The following is a 22,687-nucleotide window of genomic DNA, read 5'->3' on the forward strand; positions in this document are numbered from 1 at the left end:
AAACTGGCTCGTAATTTACAAAATTCACATCTCCATAACATAAGAAGTGCAAAAGTGAAATCACACCCGGGTTAGTTAAAGAACAAAGATACCAAATCTTCCTTAGAGAAGATGTAGTGCATATAACGCATAAATGTTTAATGCTGCCTCAGGGTAGATGGTGTAATTATTATAAGAAAAGAATTGTCAGTTTACAAGGACACAACCAGGCAAAGAACTGTTTGTCCTCATTTCAAATTAGAGATATGCAGGGAATCCTAGATAGGATGGTCAGAGATGAGCACGTGGCCCAGACAGTCTGACTCCTTGCAGCTTGAACGATTAGCTTAGTCACTACAAAAAGACTGCCCCGGCCTTACCCATTAGTGGACAGTTGCCCATATCAGAGAAGCTACTACCTAGTTTGTCCCAGTTCAGGCTTATAAACTGTCAGTGTGTAACCCAACTTGCCTGCCTAGCAGCACGTGAGGAGGTTGGGGAGGAAAGGTATTTATCTTAAGAGCTTCTGATGACATATCTACTGTAGTGTAGGGTAGGAAGAGATCCGCTAACGTAAGCCTAGTGGGGAGAAAAGCATGATTTCTTAACCAAGCTGAGGACAGTTAGCTGGATGACCTGATCTGAAAGTAGCTTCCCAGCAATGCACATCTGTAAGGGACAGTGCTGCTGCTGATTTTTCTTCTGCTGTAGTTATCAGCACATTGCTGGTGAACATTGTCAAGCCTTGAAGCATCCAATACGTCAGGCTGTGAAGCAATCCAAGGCTGCTCATAATATGCTGGCACCAGCGTTGCCAAATTGGACCATGGGCTCTTTCTCTCAGAGGTTCTCTAGTTTATCTCTGAAACCCTTTAGTACGTAAAGATGCCGAAGCGACATGTACTGCAACTGGCTCAGCCGTGGGGCTCACCATGCTACAATACCGAGCATGTTTTTAAGATGGCGTAGCTTCCCAGCAAAGACAGTCCCCCACTAGCATTAGTTAATCTCTCCTGGCACTGGCCTTTTGTCAGGGCCTGGAGGAAGAAACAGTGGGCACCTGTGGAGCAGTTTGCAAGTGGTGGTTGGAGTCCCACTGTCTGGAGTGGCTCACGACCATGAGTGCCAACCTCAGAGCACACTGTCAAAAGCAGGGCAGACACCCCACACTGGTGGTGTGTTCTAGAATTAGATTTCACCAACCCAGTCCCAAATGTGAACTCCCAAGGTATTACAGTAGTCTTATAATGGAGTCACAGTCCAGTCAGCTTGCCTGGGTGGCAAGGTAGAACTATGTAATGATCACTTACACCAAAAATCACAAAATATTCAGGTTACACCCAGTCCCAAGAGACCAGTCACTCAGCCAGGTCGATTTGCATCCTAGATTTCACGCCAAAGACAACACTGGCAGCCAATTCTATAATAAACTAACTACAGGTTTATTAGCTAAGAAAAAGGAATGAAAGTTATTGAGAGGTTAAAGCAGGTACAAATATTTGTATAGATGTGTCACAGACTATAATTTCAAAAGGTAGCAGAAATGTCATCATCTGCCAGTTTCCCAAAAGTCTTTTAGGGCTACCAAGAGTAACTTTGTGGATATGTATCGTCTCGTTCAGTTAATCTGCCTTGTTCGAATCCACCTAGTCCAGAGATGAAGAATTTTTCCTTGGGTCCATATTTATAGCTTCTTCTCACAGAAACCAAGCTGACAGCAACAGTTCTCACTCAGGTCCATTCTTCATGGAGGGTGAGGGGAGGAATACACTTAACAAAGTCTTTGATCTCACACACACAATGACCATTTGCTTTCCATGCGCAGGAATTAGCACTTTCCTGTTCTTCATTTGCATTACACAAGGCTTCTTTCTCATTTGATGGGTTACTCAGTTCCAGGGGTATATACAATGCAACTGTTTGCTGTTACATTATAACAGGGTACGGGTACGTGAAAACAATGCATGCAACATCCCACCAGGTTTTTGTGACGTTTAAACACTAACCACATTCTTACACATTTTAACATCTACCTTGAACTATCCTGAGACACAAGTGACCTGGCCTGTCTTCCAGCTGTGTGTTTGCCAGTTCTCAGCTGACACCTAGGCTTTGGCCAGAGCTGGCACTTGGCTTACCAGCATCCCAGCTGGTTCCTGAAACTGACATGTTGGCACACGGATGATGTTTGCATGAAAATGTGCCAACACGTGCTGCAGACTTAGCTGTGTCTTGCTCTGTTATAGCCATAATGAGCTAGGAAAGGTCAGCTGGGGAGGTTTATTTTGGTTAATTACCAGATGTTAGTCATTTTTCCACATAGGCTGGCACGGGTTGAAGTGGTGTGGTTATAGTCAGTAATTGCTGTCGATCTAAAATGGCCCTTTACTTAGCTTTTCAACTCTCTATAAATGACATGGATCCAGGGTATAACTCCCAGTGGTTTCAATAGTTCATGTGTTTTCTAGTCATAACTTGTTATTTCATTGACGCCTAGCCTTGCATGGTGAATGGAGCTCAGTGAAGGGAGATGGATTCTGACCTGCCTCATGCATTATCAGGACAACTGTTAGCTACCTTCTCAAGGCGGAAATTCAGCTACCACAATGACTGAGGACAGGAGTACCTGGATGAGTGATGATGAGTTCAGAAGCAGAAAGGCCACAGATGGATTTAAGATTCTGGGTTGAATTTGACGCACTGTCAGCTAGGAAAATCCATCTTTTGACTTATACATAGCGATTTGGGATCAGGAAGGAAGACTAAATATGTAACCTCGAGAGTCACTTTTACTGAGTCAAAAAGAAAAGGAGGACTTGTGGCACCTTAGAGACTAACAAATTTATTTGAGCATAAGCTTTCGTAAGCTACAGCTTCATCGGATGCACTGAATGCATCCGATGAAGTGAGCTGTAGCTCACAAAAGCTTATGCTCAAATAAATTGGTTAGTCTCCAAGGTGCCACAAGTCCTCCTTTTCTTTTTGCGAATACAGACTAACACAGCTGCTACTCTGAAACCTTTTACTAAGTCCTTCTTCACTTAGAGCCTAATCCAAAGCCTGTTGACTTTTCTGGCTTTAGGTCCACCCCCTTAAGCACATGTGGTTGCCATCAATGTAGCTTGTGATATATCCCCAGAAGTGCATTGATGTTGATGTGTTAATTAGTTATGCTAAACAATCTGCTCCACCTTGCATTTAGCTGAGACACTCTTAGTACCTTTCCCAGACCTGCAGAAGAGCTCTGTGTGGCTCGTAAGCTTGTCTCTCTCACCCATTTTGTGTCTCTAACTTCTTTCATGGGATTTCCAGCTCAGATGACAGCAGTAGGAATTTGGTCTAGAAATTAACCTGGCACTCTACCTAGGAGGGAAGGTATAACCCCGACCTGATCCTTTTCACGTTTTGCTCACTAGCACTGCGAGTTCACGAAGGCTATGTCTACACTGTACCTGGGAGCATGCCCCCCAGTCTGCATAGGCAGATATGCACTAGCTTCACTCAAGCGACCGCACTAAAAATAGCAGAGTGGACGTTATGGCAAGGGAGGCAGCATGGGATAGCTACATGAGTACAAGCCTGCTTGACCCCCAGGGTCCGAGGTTGGGTGGTTAGCTCGTGCCACAATGTCGACGCTGCTCCTTTCAGTTGCTAGCGAGAGCGAGACCGTCTAGGAGAAACCAGTCCATGAAGAAGTAGCTGCTGAGGTATGCAGGGGCAGGGCAAGCCTCTACTTCTCCTCAACCTGTTTGGACAGAATGTGTCTGCACTCCCCAGCCTGCGGGATGGGGGAACAGTTGCTGTTTGAGTGCAGACAGGCACTCAGACTCTTCTGGTCCAGCCTCTCCCTGGAAAACCTCAGAGAGGGTTTCCCTTACAACCCCGTTCTGTGACGTGCACTGAAGTTTGCCAAGATAAATATTTATTTTCAGGGACCAGAATCCAGGTTTCCCATGCGAGTTCCTATTAATCCTGTGCAGAGAGGTGGGCAAGAAAGCCATTCACTTAACCTGACTTGCAGCTCCGCTCTGAATCATCTACTCAAGTGTAGATTAAATCACCAGGCAGAGAGAACACCTATTTAGCTGCCTAGCCTGGACTTCCTGCCTTGAAGTCTGCAGGCTGATAAAGTGAGATACACATTGATTTATTCAGACAGTTAACCTCCTGAGATGCTTAACTCTTACTCTGCAGAAACCACTTCCAGTTTTTTCCCATGCATTATGATGAACGAAATGATGTCAGCTCCTTTTCCCGACACCTTTCTCCATCTTGGAATAATCCCTGGGAATTGCTGCCTTCTAACCAGGCCACCATCCTGCATTTCCTCATAGGGTTTGATGCTTTGAGAATATTTGGCTTCACAAGGCACCTTGGGATGATGAACTGGTGTCCCCTGGGGTTACAGTGTTTTAATAAATCTAGGGGTTGCACACTGACAGTCTAGCCTGCTTTATATGCTGTGACCCAGCTTCACAGTGACCATCAAAGAAATGTGTGTGTTGCAATGCAATAGAAAGTAGGGGCAGAAGGGATGCAAGTCATTTTCCCTCAGATTAGAAGGAAGGTTGGACCCTGAGCCACTTGTTCCAGGTTGTGGGCATTCAGTGCGATTGCACCTTATCTTCTGTTTTGACCACATACACAAACACCCCAAAACAGCACTGGAGAGGAACGGGGGAGGGGGGGGGATTATTTAGCTATTACAAGCAAAATCCTCTCCTATTTTAATTAAATTATCAAATGGGAAATGGGAAAGTTCTCTGGCAATATTGTGACACCTTGTTCTTACTGAATGTGTCGGAAATGAATCACCCCTGAGTTTATGTAGGTGTGCATAATATTAGCCATTCACAGAAATCTGCCACAAAGATTATAGGTCTTGCAATACATCTGGGGCCCTGAAAGGTTTCTTGCTTTTCACTGTGGCTGTCTCCACTGGAAAAAAGGTGTGTCCTTAACTCAGGTTAGCTAACCCACTTTAGCTAACAGGTTAAAACAGCCGTGAAGACACGGCAACTCTGCTTTTAACTCGGGTTAGCAGCTCACGTTAAAGCGTACAGATGAGCCTGGGGCTGAACGAGAGCTGCTAACCCAAATTAAAAGCCCGATTGCCAGATCTTCAGTGCTATTTTAACCCAAGCTAGCTAATCTGAGCTAAGAACACACTTGTTTTTTTTCTCTAAGATGCCACCATCGTTAATCAAAATATGTCCATGCTGGCTGGAGCTGACCTGTTGTCATCCTCCTCCTAAAGCTCCTGCCATTGGAATTGAAGGAGAATCTCCCTCAGCTGTTAGCAGTCTAGGATCTGTGGCCTGGTCTATACTAGGGAATCAGGTCGGTATAACGACATCGCTCAGGGATGTGAAAAATCCACACCCTGGAGCGATGCAGTTATACCAGCCTAGCCCCTGGTGCAAACAGCATTAGGTCAATGGGAAAATTCTCCTGTCAACCTAGTGACCGCCTCTCGGGGAGGTGGAGCACTTATGCCAGTGGGCGAACCCATTGGTTGTGTCTTTACTGAAGCGCAACTCTGGCGCAACTGCAGCATTTGAAGCGTAGACAAGCCTTGTTTCTCCCAGAGGAGCAGTTCTCAGTCTGTTCAGCAGAGGAGAGTGGCACACACGCGTACAAGCCAGCTCGTTACGATCTCCATTACCCCACACTCTAAGGCTACGTCAATGTTTACGGTGGTGTATCGAGTGCAGACACTGCACACCCAGCTAGTCCAGGTATAAATAGCAGTGTAGACACTGAGGCACTGCTTACAACTTGAGTAAAGACACACCAGTACCTTAGAGGCATCTACGGCTCTCTACAAACCCAAGCAGTGCCTTCCCCCCGATACTGTCGTGTCCCAGTGCTGGAGCCTTTCCTCATCGCAGGGAAAGGCTCCAGCAGTGGGGAAAGGTTCTGTCATGTTAAGAGGAAACAGGGAAAACTCTGGAAGCTCCCCACTGCTGAATCCTTTCCCTGCTGTCTACCCCCAGCCAGAGCCTTTCACTGCTGCATGTTGCTCTCACACCCCAGTGTAGACGCAGCCTGCTATTCACTATAGCATGTTACATGTACCCTACCCAACGCTCACAGCATAGACAAGGCCTTAGTGGACCACAACTTTTATTCAAGACTTGATAAAGTATTTTCTCTGTGTGTGGTTTTTACTCTTGCGGACCTCAGCTCTTCATGGCTCTGGCCAGAGACAGAAGCACCAGAGGAAATCTATTCTCAGGGAAACCAGGGAGTTGCAAAAGGCATAAAAATGAAACCAAACTTCACTGGATTTTTTAAAAAATCCTTAAAACCTCACATTAGCTCTTTCTTCCCCCGCCTGGTTAGTGAATTCCACATGGTGAACGTAAACGTTGCTGGCTGTGAATCTGACCTAGTGACAGTGTTTGCATGAATAATGGTATCCATTGTATTGTCTGGCTTAAAAATCCTCGGAGTGAGATTTTACAGCCCTCAATCCCATCAGCTTACATTTGGCCGTGAAATGTTCACCCCAGTTTGGGGAAATACCGGGCTATTTGGAGTGCAAGCCCTTTGAACAGGTACCAGCTGTCCACCAGTACCTAGGCCTCTTCAGGCTTCACTAACTCAAACCCACTTCTCCTCTTGATATCTTCCAAGGCCTGGATCATTCCTACCTGTGGCTGGGGCCTAGGGAGCAGAAAGTCCCGTGAGGATCCTTACATGGAGTTTTTCCCTAAGTCACTCTGGGCGGCAGGAGGGTTCAGCCCTCACCGAATGGCCCATGGTCCTGCCCCAAACCTCGCGGATCCTCTCAGAGGCCTTTACCCTGCCGATTGCAGCACCTGCAGCTTAGCCCAGCTCCTTGACAGCTTGGAAATGGACACTGCTGCCCCCAGGGTGGAGGTGGCTAAAGAAGAGGGTACAGCCCTAGACTCTGTGTGTGTGTGTGTGTGTGTGTGTGTGTGTGTAGACATATACACACACACACACACACACACACACACACACACAAAATCCTATCTCCTCCACAGCCATGGATCCCTGCCCCCATGGAGGGGGTCTTTGTGGGGGATGATGGGGCAAGAGGGACAATTCTGGAACGGCAGCTCAAACTGCCATATACCGGCTTTCATTGGGGAAGGAAAGATCCTCACCGCAGGCATCATCCTCTCCTCTTCTCTTGCCCAGGCCATTGGCCTCATGCCTTGTATTTTATTTATGTATGTATGTATTTTTATAGCCAGCTTATAACAAAACATCCCGTCCTTCTGTCCAAGGCAGCGGGGTGGGGAATCGGATCTGCCTCCAGCATGCAAACTCTGTTGTCCACATCCTGTTTTAATATAAAATCCTGCTTCCTCTTCCTCTACTGGGAAATATAATGGAGCAAATAATTAAGCAATCAATTTGCGAACACCTAGAAGATAATAAGCTGATAAGTAACAGTGAGGTTTTGTCAAGAACAAATTGTGTTAAACTAACCTAATAGCTTTCTTTGATGGGGTAACAAGCCTTGTGGATACGAGGGAAGTGGTAGATGTGGTATATCTTGACTTTAGTAAAGCTTTTGATACTATCTCGCATGATCCTCTCATAAACAAACTAGGGAAATGCAACCTAGATGGAGCTACTATAAGGTGGGTGCCTAATTGGTTGGAAAACCATTCCCAGAGTGTAGTCATCAGTGGTTCACAGTCAAGCTGGAAGGACATATCGAGTGGGGTCCCACAGGGATCAGTTCTGTGTCCAGTTCTGTTCAATATCTTCATCAATGATTTAGATAATGGCATAGAGAGTACACTTATAAAGTTTGCAGATGATACCAAGCTGGGAGGGGCTGCAAGTGCTTTGGAGGACAGGATTAAAATTCAAAATGACCTGGATAAACTGGAGAAATGGTCTGAAGTAAATAGGATGAAATTCAATGAGAACAAATGCAAAGTACTCCATTTAGGAAGGAACAATCAGTTGCACACATACAAAATGGGAAATGACTGCCTAGGAAGGAGTACTGGAGACGGGATCAGGGGGTCATAATGGACCACAAACTAAATATGAGTCAACAGTGTAACACCTTTGCAAAAACAGCAGACATCATTCTGGGATGTATTAGCAGGAGTGTTGTAAGCAAGACACGAGAAGTAATTCTTCCACTCTACTCTATACAGATTAGGCCTCAGATGGAGTATTGTGCCCAGTTCTGGGCAACTCATTTCAGGAAAAATGTGGACAAACTGGAGAAAGTCCAGAGAAGAGCAACAAAAATGATTAAAGGTCTAGAAAACATGATCAATGAGGGAAGATTGAAAAAATTGGGTTTGTTTAGTCTGGAGAAGAGAAGACTGAGAGGGGACATGATAACAGTTTTCAAGTACATAGAAGGTTGTTACAAGAAGGAGGGAGGAGGCAGAAAAATTGTTCTCGTTAACCTCTGAGGATAGGACAAGAAGCAATGGGCTTAAACTGCAGCAAGGGAGGTTTAGGTTGGATATTAGGAAAAACTTCCTAACTGTCAGGGTGGTTAAGCACTGGAAGAAATTGCCTTGGGATGTTGTGGAGACTCCATCATTGGAGATTTTTAAGAGCAGGTTAGACAAACACCTGTCAGGGATGGTCTAGATAATACTTAGTCCTGCCATGAGTGCAGGGGACTGAACTAGATGATCTCTTGAGGTCCCTTCGAGTCCTACAATTCTGTGATTCAGCAGCACAATTCTGGCCCCTGGGGTAAAAGCACCATAGAGCTTCTGATCACCGACAGGCACATACCAGGGTCAGACACATTCACACAGACTAATGGCCACTTCTGGCATGGAAGCGGCTGGGCCGTCCTCACCTCTGATCCTGTGGTGGAGGGGCACGGGCAGAGCATTCCCACAGGGAAGGTTCCCTTCCCCATCCCCTGTAGGCTGCTGAGGGGATCTCTACCCTTGCCCCAAATGGAGCCAGCATGTAAGAGAGGGTTGGGGTGTGGCTGCAGGATCCGTGATTAGGCTCAGAAATACCAGATAGGGGGCGTGGAGCTATAGCCATGGTCTGGACCAGGGGTCAGCAACCTATGGCACGCGTGCCAAAGGCGGCATGCGAGATGATTTTGAGTGGCACTCACACTGTCCAGGTCCCGGCCACCTGTCCCGGGCACTCTGCTGCCATTCTGGGGTCCTACTGCTGGCCCCCTGCCACCCGGGGTCCCATCCGCCAGTCCCCGCTCAGCCCACTGCTGGCCCTGGGTCCTGGCCACCTGTCCCGGGCACTCTGCTGCCATTCTGGGGTCCCAGCCCGGGACTCTGCAGTTGCCCTCAGCTATGGCCCACTGGCCCCAGCCTGGGGCAGTGAGGGGTGCAGACAGGGGCAAGAGGGGGCGCAGCTCAGCACCCCCACCTTAAAAATTGTTCCAACATCACCGTACTGGGATATTTTTAAGTCCTGATTTGCTGCTTACATCAGTATCACGTCACGTGGAACAGCACATTGTGTATGACGTTGTCTGTCGCATTTTTTTTCCCCACTGTAAGTTGCGGGGTACATTTGACAAAATGTCAGCTCCTAAGAAAGCAAAGTTAGATGTCCATTCATTTCACTTCACAACATTTGGTGGCTAAGTCGTGGCAAGGTTTTGGTGCGCTTTGTAGACTGTTTTGATGCAATCAAGGCCTTTTTGTCAGAAAAAGGACAAAACTACCCCGAACTGGACGATGACAAATGGCTGTGTAAGCTCATGTTTCTAACTGACATCACCGCTCGCCTAAACAAACTCAACCTCCATCTCCAGGGTGCAGGGCAAACGGTTCTGGATCTTTATGAAACCTGGAAGGCATTTGTTGTAAAGCTAGCAGTTTTTTCTCAGGATATTCGAACTTCCACTTTCTGCTGCTTCCAACACATAAAAGAGCTATCGACACGTTGCACTGTCAGTGTCGATGAGTTTGGAATGTACATGCAAGAACTGGAATCAGAATTGTCTGACAGATCTCAAGATTTCCAGTGATTTGGCCCAAGGCTTTCTTTTCTAATTAAACCTGAAAAATTCAACAAAAGCGACTTGGATTTGTCTGTATTTCAGTGGATGGGTGTTTGAAGATTTCAAACGGCAACTCATTCAGTTAAAAAGCTCAGAATTGTGGGCATCAAAGTTTGTAGATCTGCGGAGTGCACTTGAAGCTACCGAGAGAGATCATGGGTCCTCTATTCTGACCTGCGGGATGTCCCTGCCCGTGAAATTGAACTGTTTGAAGAAAATTGTGTTTGCAGTGCTTTCAGCATTTGGCTCCACATACCTGTGTGAACAGGTATTTTCACACATGAAACCTATCCTCTGTCCCTCTCGGAGCCAGTTAACAACTGATCACTCAGAAGCCTGTGTGCAGCTTAAACTATCCAAATACGTGCCAGACATTGGAAAACTCAGCAAGGAAAAACAAGGGCAAGGATCACACAAAACTAATAAGATCTGCATTTTAATTTAATTTTAAATGAAGCTTCTTAAACATTTTAAAAACCTTATTTACTTTACATACAACAATAGTTTAGCTACATATTATAGAGAGAGACCTTCTAAAAATGTTAAAATGTATCTCCGGCACGCGAAACCTTAAAATAGAGTGAATAAATGAAGACTTGACACACCACTTCTGAAAGGTTGCCGACCCCTGGTCTGGACTATTGGCCACAGGTGGCCAATGATGCAGCCTCACAACCTGCCTGCAAGAGCCACAGAATTCTACTCTCCCACACTTGAGGTGGAGGAGAAGCCCCGTTAGCTGTTAGCAGCGTAGGGCTTATGACATGCAGGTGAGTTAGCTTTGTGCCAGAGCCGGGGCTGAATCATGATGATTATTTATTATTGGCATTACTGTAGCACCTGGGAGCTGTAACTGTGAAGTGGGACCCTGGTGTGCTAGGTGCTGTATATGTACCTGCAAAGGACAAGAGAGAGGCAGACACGGGTAGCTTGCACAACAAGGGGTCAACAATGTCACTGAAGATGGCACCATGGCAAGAAAAACAGCACAGAGGGAGGGGTGAGGAGAGGCCTTGATGCAATGGGTCAGTATCTCCTGAAGCCGATTGTTCCATTTTTTTCTTCCCCGATGACAAAGGGCTTCCACGGGGTCCAAGTGGCATCTAGTTAAGAGAGATTCATGCTCCTGATTTCAACTGAATGCTGCAAAGGGACGTCAGACTCTCTCGTAATTGCACAATTTATCTAACATAACCAGAGACTCTCTCCTGTACTGCAGCCTCCAGGAGAGGGTTATTCCAGTGAAGTGTCTTTCTGAATAGGAGCCAGACACTGGTCAGGGAGTCCCGTAGAAAGGCGGACGGTGATGAGCCTGGGTGGGGATGGCAAGCCTACAGCTGGACATTGAACAGCTCCACTCCTCAGCTCTTGCAAAGGTCATCTGTGTGGCGGGGTGCAGGAATTAGGATTCTTTAAGGGATGGCTCCTGCTCTGGAACCCCTGCCTAAATCCAGGGTAGCTTTAGCCTCTCCAGAAGCTGCTCTGGATCTTCACAGGTTTACAGAGCAGAATTTGGCCAGTTGTCTCTCAGGTGAGCCACAGAAGTAAGAACCCAGGCCCTTTGATCACAGAAGATCTGCTGGCACTTTTTTGCAAGTGCCTCCTTTTATTCCCTATGGAGTCACAATCAGACATGGTATCCTTCACTTCTTGCACTAACCTGGGGTGGGGGTGGTTGCTGTGCATCGTGTGTGTGAGTGTGAAAGAGCGAGCGAGAGAGAAGTAGTTCCTGTTTGTAAAGCACTTTGGGACTTTAATTCATTCCCATTACCTAAATAAACCAAAGCTGGAAATATCTGTGTGAGGAAAAATCTACCCACTGCTCCCATGTGCCCCTTTAGCCCAACACTTTGCAAGTTGACATCAATCTAGGGAAGTGGCTTTTTCAAGAATGAATGACTACATGTAACAAGCCCCACATAGGCTAGCACCAAGATTTGAACCCAAGACTTTCAACACTAACCTTGAACTAAACGAATAACTCCATTAAATGGTAGCAGTAGTTGGCTGTTAGCCTCAAGTAGACCAGCCACTAGAGGGGGAGAAAACCTGTACTGTACTAGGGTGGGTTATATTTACAGCGTAGCAAGTAACTTATCATCCAACAGCACAGGGATACTGTATAGGTGGCAAATGTCTGGCTTTACCTGCAAACTTGTTGAGAATTGGTTTGAAATAACATACAAGACTCCCCACCACCATTGTCATTTCATAGGATAAGACATTGCATTAGTTACTGCTGACCCGGCAGAGCAGTTACTCTACATATCCTTCTTGTGGAGGATTTCTTTATATTATTTAGTTCATCTAATCTATATGGTTTATCCTGAACTCATAACTGTTTAGCTGGAAAGTGTCCAAGGACATTTGTGCATACTGAGGTCAGTGGTACATAAAAGACTGTCTTCCCTGGAAAAACTGATTTATGTTCCTGTTTTCTGTAACACATGGGGGAAAGGGAGAGAAACTGTAGCAGTGAATTGAACTATAGGGGTTTTATTAACTGAATAAAAATATATACCGAGGATTAGCTTCTACTCTCCTTTATATCTCTGCAAGCTCACTGAAGTTACTGGTGTTACATGGTGTAACTGAGAAGAATTTGGCCTTCTGTATCATTTAAATGTGACACAGGTTTATAGGTTTAATTGATCAAATTAGTCTGCTAGAGCACAAATCATGTTATATTTACATCCAAACCATGTAATCGGCACCTTTTTCATGCATAGACTTTCCTAATCCTCCAGTCTGCTTTGCTGGAATGGAGATTTTAAGACTGAGGATGTGGGGCTAACCTAAGCTTCACCAAACAATTCCTGGTTCTAATAATTCATTATCTATCTCATCCCCCACTATCTTCATGCAATTCCCTATCATAACACTGTACAGAAGGGTCCCTATGCATTTTTAGGCATGAGAATCATTTAACCCACCACTGAAGTACAATCACCTCTGGGATGGAAATTGGCAGCGGAGGGCACAGAAACAGCCCAACAGTTTTGCAGAAAAGCCACAAATCTCTTCCAGAAAAAATGTAGAAAGACCACAACTTAACATACAAACAAACCTATTGTAAAGGCAGAATTTTTTTAAAAAAAAACTCAATTAGTTTAAGATAACGTAAAACAAACAAACAAACCCCAACACACCAGTAATATGTAGGGAAGTAATACACAGGGATCCAGAAAGGTTAGAAATAAGATCAGAAAGAATAAAAACAAGATTCAGTTTGGAAAACTTCAGGCTAATATATCTGTGTTTGGGGAGTGGGAGTAGTCTAAAATACAGATCTTCCATGAGCAAGAGAAACCTGCAGAGCAGGGATGCTGGTGCAGGTATAGCTCTGTAGATAATAGCAGATAGTGGACAGCATGTAAACTCTGAGTTTGCAGTACAATCAGCAGTAAAAACAAAACAACCCTCCAATACTGCATTGGCTTGCACAGGCAGAAACATTGTATCCCGGGACAAGGCAACAGTTCTGTAAGGGTCTGTAAGCAAAAGGACATTTTGTTTGTTTTTTAATTCTAGACAACCAAATAGCATTGCTACTTGTGGAGGGTGTTGAGAAAAGAACAGCAAAAAATAATTGGGGGTTGGAAGGATTGATTTGTGTGACGAGATTAAAGGAGCGAAACGTTTGGCTGAGAGGTGATCAGAAGGGAACATGAGAGCCTGTTGGGGTTGTAAACCCCCAGAAGGGAGAGGAGTCATTTCGGGTGATATCTCTGGGAGTAATGGGATAAAATGAGCTATGGCAAATGGAGAGGAGGAGCTGCTAGTATGGGATCTAATAGTCTGAGGGGATAGTTTGCAAAGAGAAGTGGTGGAAGTCCGGTTGGAAACGGGACATTTGAAAGTGAACAGGACAGGGCACTAGTGCGTATAGTATAGGGAACAACCCTTGAGTATTTATATACTCACACAAAAGTGCAGGGCTCTTTTATGCTCATCTCCTCATCTTTCACTTCTTCTTTAGGTTTTTAAAAAGAAACCCTTGGGAATGCTGCTAGAAACCAGATTTAACCCTTCCATCACTTCCAAAGTTTCTTCAACCTTTCTCTAAAATGGTGGCTTCCAGAGTTCTATCCTCTATCCTTGTACTAAAGAAAGGCTTGTTCTCTTGTCCATATGCTCCAGACTGCTTAAATTCAAGTGCATCGGGTTGCATGCGGAAGGCTAGAAGGCATTGGTATTAGAGGGAGTTTAAATAGTGTGGCCTATAGCACAGTACCAGCTAGTGCCACACTGGGACAATCGCTCAGCACAGTCCGTGGGACATGTGCCACCATGTGAAACAATATTACTTCCTTGCAGCCACTGAAATTAACTGCCCCAAACAAAATCTCTTTAGGCTATAGACATCCAGCAGCAATGAAAGCAGCCTGCAGGCACAAAACCACAAAATCTCTCTCTCTCTCTCTGCCTGCAATGTCAATAACAGCAGAGAAGCTGGAAACTGGCCATGTTTTATCTGAAACATTCCTTTTTTTTTCCCTTTCCTCACCCCGCCCTCCACTCCCAAGTCAAGTGGGTGAGAAGAACGAAGCGGATGGAAGTTGATGGAGTTCAGGGGGAGGGAGCTGCTCAGACTCCTTCCTCTTGGTGTTCTCTCTTCTCTGGAGTAGACCAAGCCAACATAAACAGAAGGCATTTTTCTGTCAGTGTGGGAACACCAGCTCCCTGAGTTGTGTTAGCTCTGTTGACAGAAACCCTTTTTTGTTGACATAGCTTCATGTATCCTGGGGAGTTTGTCGACATATCTATGTCAGTCACAGGTGTGGTTTTTTTCACATCCCTAACCACATCGCTATGCCAATATACCCTTTAAGTATGGATCAAGCCTCAGGAAAATGAACCCAAATTAACTAAAAGTGTAAATTTTAAGTGGATTATTTAGTTATGAATAAGAGTGTGCACATGGGTTTAATGTGGTTTAACTAATTCACTTTAAATTCATAACTTTAGTTAATTCAGATTATTTTTTCTGAGCATCCTATGTAGACAAGCCCAATAGCAACTCTAGATCCAAACATGCTAGCTCAACTCATCTCTTAACAGTGTTGCCAACTCCCATGATTGTATTGCGAACCTCACGATATTTGGTGTTTTCCACGAAGCCCTACTGGAGTCATGCGATTACATGAGCCTCTCAGCTTTCATTTATTAAAACGTACGTTTTAGCTCTGTTATCCTGAAAACGTGAACACCAAAAACCAGAAGGCAAATGAAGAAAACCCAGCATGTATGATTTTTTTTCAAAATCCCATGACTGCTTGGGGCTTATTTGTGATTTCTGAACGTTTGGCGTTAGCAATTTCACACACCTCTCTTGTGCCAATTTTCTGTAAGTTCTACTCCTATGAGAATTAGAACACAGGGCAGGTCTGCAACTCAGTGATTCCATTGTACATTTCTTTCTGTTGTAACCTGATTGGGCTGATGCCAGCAGAGTCCTGGACCTCCGTATTGGTGAGTGTTCTAAAATGGCACAAATTCCTAGAAGCAGCCTCTAATCTCTGCATGCTGTTCTGCATGCAGTTAGCCCCTGCGGGCTGGGTCTGGTTCTCAGTCCCTGGAGCAGAGCCTCACGCCCTAGGCAGGAGCAAAAACGAAGGAGTTCACCTATCCACACAGCCTGCTCATTGGTGAGGTAAGGAGCTAGTTCACATATGGAGCCCAGTCCCTTTTGGTAGGCAACAGGACTGCAGAGTATGTGAAAGTGCGGAGTCTCCTAGTGTATGTCTAGGGTACATGCTCTGGGAGTGTGAACGTTTGTTGTAATACTGTAGGTTTCCTCCTCTAGCCCTCCAATCCCCTTGAGCTGCTAAGACATAGAGTGGGAGACCGAGAGCAAAAGCCACAACAATATTCATTAGCAAACACATTTGTTGTGCAATATGATCCTGTAAAATACCTGTAGCTTCTGAACTGTCCTGTTACAGTGAAGGAGAACACTTGTCCTTACACTTCTGCCCTTGCAACAGGCAAACTCATGTACCCCTGTACTTGCCGGTGAACTCTGGGGACACTTTTCAGTCTCTGAAACCCTATAATGTATTTGTTCAGCCCCAACCGTAGGTGGCACCCAAAGCACCTTGCAAAGAGTAATTAATTTAGCTGCACAACTCCCTTTTGAAGTCTGTTGGCATTATTATCCCTGTTACACAAATGAGAGAATGAAGCATGAGATTTTCAAAACTGGCTGCCAATTTTAGGTGCCTGGGTTTGGGCCAGATGTTCAGAGGTGCTGAGTACTCACAGTCTCGTTGGAACTTACTCGGAAAAGCAGGCCTATGTTGTCTCAAATTGAGGTGCCCAAAATCAGGGGTTGCTATTCAAAGCACTTTTACCCTGGGTACTTCCCTGAGACCAGACGGGAAGCCTGTAGGAGAGCCAGGAATAGAACGCGGGGACCCTGACTACCAGCCCTAGCTGCATCACCATCCTTCCGTACCATCAGCACCCCTCTCATTTCCTTGTGATCTGAAATATCATTGAGTGCCCCAGTAAGTGTAATACAGTAACCTCTCACTTAACGTTGTAGTTATGTTCCTGAAAAATGCGACCTTAAGCTAAGCGATGTTAAGTGAATCCAATTTCCCCATAAGAATTAACGTAAATAGTGGGGGGGTTAGGTTCCAGGGCAATTTTTTTCACAAGACAAAGGACTATATATATGTATACACACACACACACAGTATAAGTTTTAAACAAACAATTTGATACTGGTACGCAGGGATGATGATTGTGAAGCTTGGTTGAGGTGGTGAAGTCAGAGGGTGGGATATTTCCCAGGGAATGCCTTACTGCTAAATGATGAACTAGCAATTGGTGAGCCCTCAAAGGTTAACTCGTTGTTAATGTGGCCTCACACTCTACCAGGCAGCACGAATGGAGGGAGGGGAGACAGCATGGCAGACAGAGACAGAGACACACACCATATGTGTGAGAGAGAGAAGCGTATTGCTCCTTTAAGTACGCTGACCCCACTCTTAAGTACATTGCCTTTTTAAGTTAATCAGCAAGCTGAGATGGCAGCTGCTGCCAGGAAGCTCCCACCATCCTGAGCCCTGTCGTGTGTCACCCCCCACCCCCGCTCTATGGAAGATGGGGTAAGCGGGGTGCAGAGGGGAGGGGGACACCCTGACATTAGTCTTCCCTCCTGCCCCCCACACAGCAAGCAGGAGGCTCCCATGAGCAGCTCCAAGGCAGAGGGCAGGAGCAGCACACACAGCGGGGGGAGGGACAGCTGAACCGCCGGCAATTGATAGCCTGCTGGGTGGCTGCTGCACAGGGAACTTAGGGGAGTGGGGAGCTGATGGGGGGCTGCTGGCCCACCCTGGTTCCAAGCCCCCACCAGCTAGCTGCAATGGGCTGCTCTTCCTGAAAGCTGTGGAGAAAGCAGGCGGCTGCCAAACAACACTATAAGGGAGCATTGCACAACTTTAAACGAGCATGTTCCCTAATTGATCAGCAACGTAACATGAAACAACATTAACCAGGACAACTTTAAATGAGGAAAAAGAAAAGGAGTACTTGTGGCTCAAATAAATGTATTAGTCTCTAAGGTGCCACAAGTACTGCTTTTCTTTTTGCGAATACAGACTAACACAGCTGCTACTCTGAAACCTGTCTTTAAGGGAGGAGCAGTGTAATAATAGAGCTGTTTGTAAAATGAAAAACTAGCTTAACGAAAACAATGAACTTTTGAAGGGTTCAGAAGGGGGGGTGTCACTTTTTGTTTTTTCTTAAAAAAAAAAAAACGTTCCTACCAATTTTTATTGGAAGCTTTTCATTACATTAAAAATTTCAGTGAGGTTGGTTTTGATTTTTTCCCCCCCAAAAATTTACAGGATGCATTATTTAAACAATGGCACTTTTCTCCCCCTCAAACAATTCAAAATTCCAGCCACACGCTGACTACCACAGATGTGCCAGTATAAGCTTTAAATGTAAACCAGGCCTTAGTCTTTGTAGTCCAGCTCCTCAAAGGTATTTAGGCACCTAAAACCTGTTGATTTCTGCCTGAGGCAAAGAGCAAAGCAAGCAAAAGTGTGGGGTCTTCCCCTGGTGGACGCCCAACATCCCATGAAAACATTTTAGGTCGGGGCTGGCCCTATCCTGTTCTGTGACACTGATAGTAGAGGTAGGAAGAAATACCCCTCCAAAGCTCCTTAACCCTTTCAAAAGCGTTTCTAGAACAGAGCACGCTTCTGGCCTGATTTCCCTTCCCCTTTCTGATGGCTTAGGACCTGTTGTTTCTTGGGGCTTTGTAAATCATATGGTCCACTAACTTGTGGGTGCGGTTGTATGTGTGTGTCTCTCTCGCTCCCTCTCCCTTTTGCGTTCTGCTTTCTTGATCAGTTATTCTTAGTTATAAATACTCTGTGTAACGGCGGGTATCAAGATCAGTCTAAGGTGATGAGCTGATTTTGTGTGGTGTCTGCAAAGGGTAATTTAAAAGGGCCTTAGCTCCATAATCATTAAATCAACAGACAGTGATTCGATTTCTATAGGCCCCTGAGTCCTCCCTCTGGAGAGACTGCTGTGAAACTTCTCAGAGTGCAAGTCCTACGACAGAAGGTGCAGCCAACTTTATTACTGTGGTTCTTGAGATGATCTGAAGCCGGGGGTGGGGAAAGCAAAACAGAAACTGAGTTGGAAGGAACTCGAACATCTCTGACTGTGTTTTGTTTTGTTTTTTTTTCCTTTTGTGTGTCTGCAGATGGCAAGTGACTCTCTGTGACTTAAAGGCGCCTGTATCACCTGGGACCAAGGCCACAGGATGATCTTAATGGCCACATTAATGAAATAATTTTAAGGAAAAAGCAGCCTTCTTTTATCTAGCTCCTGTAGTTCAAGTTTTAGTCCCATACAGGAAACCGAGTCTCAGACATTGATATTAATTACCTCTCAATCTTCCTGAATGGGGAAAGGAAATCATCATTATCAGTTTTGATTAAATGCTCAGTGGGAGAAATTAGCAGCTTCCAGGCGAGTTGAAGAGAGAGATCTTTAAAAGGGAAAGAAAAGGACAATCCAATTTTGCTGCTTTAAATCACTCCAGGGTAAAACGAAGCCTCTCCCCTTGCCAGTGAAGATAACTGAATTTCTTTGTTTGGCCTAAACATCTGATCGTAGAAAAAGCCTGTGAACCTGTGACAACCTTTCTCTTTGCCTTACCACGGTCACTGAGTCACAGGCTGACAGCCAGGCTAAGGAACCCCAAAGGAAAGATGGTCGCCGTCAAGAAGAAAAATCTGAAAATGTTTACACTTGCCTTATTGTTTGTCGTCACGATAACGTCGTTCTTGCTGAATTACACTAACAGTTCGGTGATGGTCACCTGGGATCCCAAGCAGATTGTCACGCAGTTAAAAAAACTAATGAAATACTCCCAGAGACCATGCAGCTGTAGTTCATGTGTTCCCGAGCTGGGACTTTCCTTCTGGTTCGACGAGAGGTTTAATCAGACTGTTCAACCTTTCCTGACCACTCGGAACACCTTCATTCCAGAGGAGAGCTACAAGTGGTGGCTGGTAAGTAGGGGTGCGTATGTGTGTGTAAAATTCGTAGTGTAATTATTGTTTGTATTTCTGTAATAATTAGAGACCTCAACTGGGCCTAGGCACTGTCCACTCGTGAGAGACAGTCCCTCCCACAAAGAGCTTACAGTCTAAATAGACAAGACAGTCAAAGGGTGGGAGGAAGTTAGTAATATTGTTCTCATTTTCCAGATAAAGAATTGAAGCACACAGTCAGTTATCCAGGGTGATAACAGTCTGTGGAAGAGCTCAGCATTGAACCCAGAGCTCTCAAACACCAGTCCTGTGTTTTAACCACAAAATTATTCCTCTTCTTCTCCCACCAAAAACAGCTAATTCAAAAGAGAAGCTTCTTATACAATGGAATTAACCTGTGGAACTCATTGCCATGAGTTACTGAGTTTGAGAAAATAGCAGTATTTTTTTTAAAAAATTAGAAATTCTGTCTGAATAAGAACTAGCACTGCTTTCTTTGATCGTATAATTACAGGATCTAAACTATCCACTTCATGACAGGTGCCATTTAGGAAGAAGCATCCCCTATGATTATTCCTCTGTGGCACGATAGCCTGATCCAGATCCCATTGAAATCAGTGGATGGATTCCAATTTATGTCAGTGGAAATTGGATTGGGTCCTATTTGGCCATAATGCAGTTTTTTGTACTTGCGTTTGGAACACGTAGACCCTGATTCAGCAAAGAAATTAAGCATGTGCTTTAAGTCTGTGAGTAATCTCATACCTATTCAGCACACACTAACGTTATTTAAGCATGTGCTTTAGAGCTTTGCTGACTCAGGGCCCAAGTATGTGGTGCCGTTTGGGCGAATGTGGTCTATGTTGTTAAACTGCAAAAGTATGTTTATCAGTTCCAGTGTGCTGGCAAAATTCCAGTGTGTGTGCTAATTGCATTCTGTCTGCGTACAGAATATCCATTTTCCCCGCAATTTCACTTGAACATAGAAATCGTCTACCCTTCCTGTCCTAAACTCTTATGTTGCCCATCCTGTGTGCAGTGGGGAGGCCCCTCCCATCAATACTTTATTTCAGACAGGGAGGATTCAGATTTGGGAGGGAGGTTTCAAACAGTTTGGGAGGGAGCTAATTAGCTATTGCAGTTAGCCAGCTTGATAGCCAGTAGGAAATTCCCGTTGACTGTGAGAATTAATTGGCTATGGAGTAGAAATGCCTATTCTGAAATGAAGCCAGTCCCTTCTACTGTGCCTCATTCGTACCCTCCAGCCCTGAAATATCTTTCAGCCAGCTCCTCAGATGTGTTTAGGTGTGTAACTCTTATTGAAATCAATGGGAGTTATGCTCCTTTCTGCCTTCCTGAGGCTTTATGTGTCACTATACCAGGGCGCTTGCTCTGGGTTCAGCCCACCCTACTTACTAAGGAATAGAATCATAGAAGATTAGGGTTGGAAGAGACCTCAGGAGGTTATCTAGTCCAACCCCCTGCTCAAAGCAGGACCAATCCCAACTAAATCAACCCAGCCAGGGCTTTGTCAAGCCGGGCCTTAAAAACTCTAAGGACAGAGATTCCACCACCTCCTTAGGTAACCCATTCCAGTGCTTCACCACCCTCCTAGTGAAATATTTTTTCCGAATATCCAACCTAGACCTCCCCCACTGCAACTTGAGACCATTGATCCTTGTTCTGTCATCTGCCACCACTGAGAACAGCCTACCTCCATCCTCTTTGGAACCCCCCCTTCAGGTAGTTGAAGGCTGCTATCAAATCTCCCCTCACTCTTCTCTTCTACAGACTAAATAACCCCAGTTACCTCAGCCTCTCCTTGTAAGTCATGTGCCCCAGCCCCCTAATCATTTTTGTTGCCCTCTGCTGGACTCTCTCCAATTTGTCCACATCCTTTCTGTGGTGGGGGGTCCAAAACTGGACACAATACTCCAGATGTGGCCTCACCAGTGCTGAGTAGAGGGGAATAATCACTTCCCTCAATCTGCTGGCAATGCTCCTACTAATTCAGCCCAATATGTCGTTAGTCTTCTTGGCAACAAGGTCACACTGTTGACTCATATCCAGCTTCTCATCCACTGTAATCTCCAGGTCCTTTTCTGCAGAACTGCCGTTAGCCAGTTGGTAGCCAGCTTTCTATCCACCTTATAGTCCATTCATCCAATCCATACTTTAACTTGATGGCAAGAATACTGCGGGAGACCATATCAAAAGCTTTTCTAAAGTCAAGATATATCACGTCCACTGCTTTCCCCATATCCACAGAGCCAGTTATCACAGAAGGCAATCGGGTTGGTCAGGTATGACTTTCCCTTGGTGAATCCATGTTGAATGTTCCTGATCACCTTCCTCTCCTCCAGGGGCTTCAAAGGGAGGCGGACCTGAGCAGGGATCAGCTCACTCTCCTGTAAGGAGTAACAGGAAGCTGCCCAGGAGGGATTCCCAGGGATACTGGAGTGGAGTAGAGAGGCTGCTGGGGAGCAAGTAATCTCCAGTAGAGAAACCTGCAGCATAGGGAGTGAGGCTATAGGCAGGAAAGGCCTGGGAGGCTACAGGCAGGAAAGGCCTGACTTTTTCCTGTAATTGTGATTGAAACAATAGCTGCTGAGGGGACTGTGGCTTGCTAGCAGTGGCTTGAACTTGCTTTCGGGGGAACAGTGACAGCAGAGGGGCTGAGGTGTAACTGGTTTGTTGGCAGTGTAGGGTAGACCTTATTTTGACCGCAGTGGAGCTATTGTTTATCTGTGGAACTATACCGTATTCCTGTTAAACACAGATGGGGGCTTGATACTGGGCTAGACACAAAGACAGCCTTGGCCCCCAAAGACCTTACAGTCTAAAGGCCTGATCCTGCCACCCTTACTCCCATGCATAATCATGTATTAGGCCTGTAAGGATTATTCATGGAAATAAATGTTGTAGGATCAGACTGTCCAGTAGCATGAAAATGACGACTGTTCTCAGAACATGTGAGCCAATATCTGAATGCCTCAGTTTCACCTGAGGCCTAGAGACAGGTGCAAAAGGATGACCTCTTTTCCTGTTCTTGTCTCTGTGCGTCACTTTCATACCCTGGCCCAGGTGATGCTCTCAACTGCGTCACTGTAAAAGGTGAGTCTCTCCAATACACCCATGAAAAATCAACAGCAGGATTTGGCCCAGTATCTAGAAATGTTCT

At 45.4% G+C, this 22,687-nt stretch overlaps 1 protein-coding gene across 3 annotated transcripts in view; it reads left to right on the forward strand.

The window, feature by feature from the left end:
• Positions 1-22,687, forward strand: part of ST3GAL1 (ST3 beta-galactoside alpha-2,3-sialyltransferase 1) — a 119,073-nt gene that overhangs the window by 65,925 nt on the left and 30,461 nt on the right. For all 3 annotated transcript variants that reach the window (XM_037891978.2, XM_043539059.1, XM_043539060.1), the window contains one exon: positions 18,711-19,524. In XM_037891978.2, coding sequence (XP_037747906.1) covers positions 19,222-19,524 — 303 coding nt within the window. In that variant the 5' untranslated portion in view covers positions 18,711-19,221. The remainder of the gene's footprint in view (positions 1-18,710; positions 19,525-22,687) is intronic.

The sequence above is a fragment of the Chelonia mydas genome, chromosome 2, assembly GCF_015237465.2.
Source record: "Chelonia mydas isolate rCheMyd1 chromosome 2, rCheMyd1.pri.v2, whole genome shotgun sequence".
NCBI classification, from domain to species: domain Eukaryota; kingdom Metazoa; phylum Chordata; order Testudines; family Cheloniidae; genus Chelonia; species Chelonia mydas.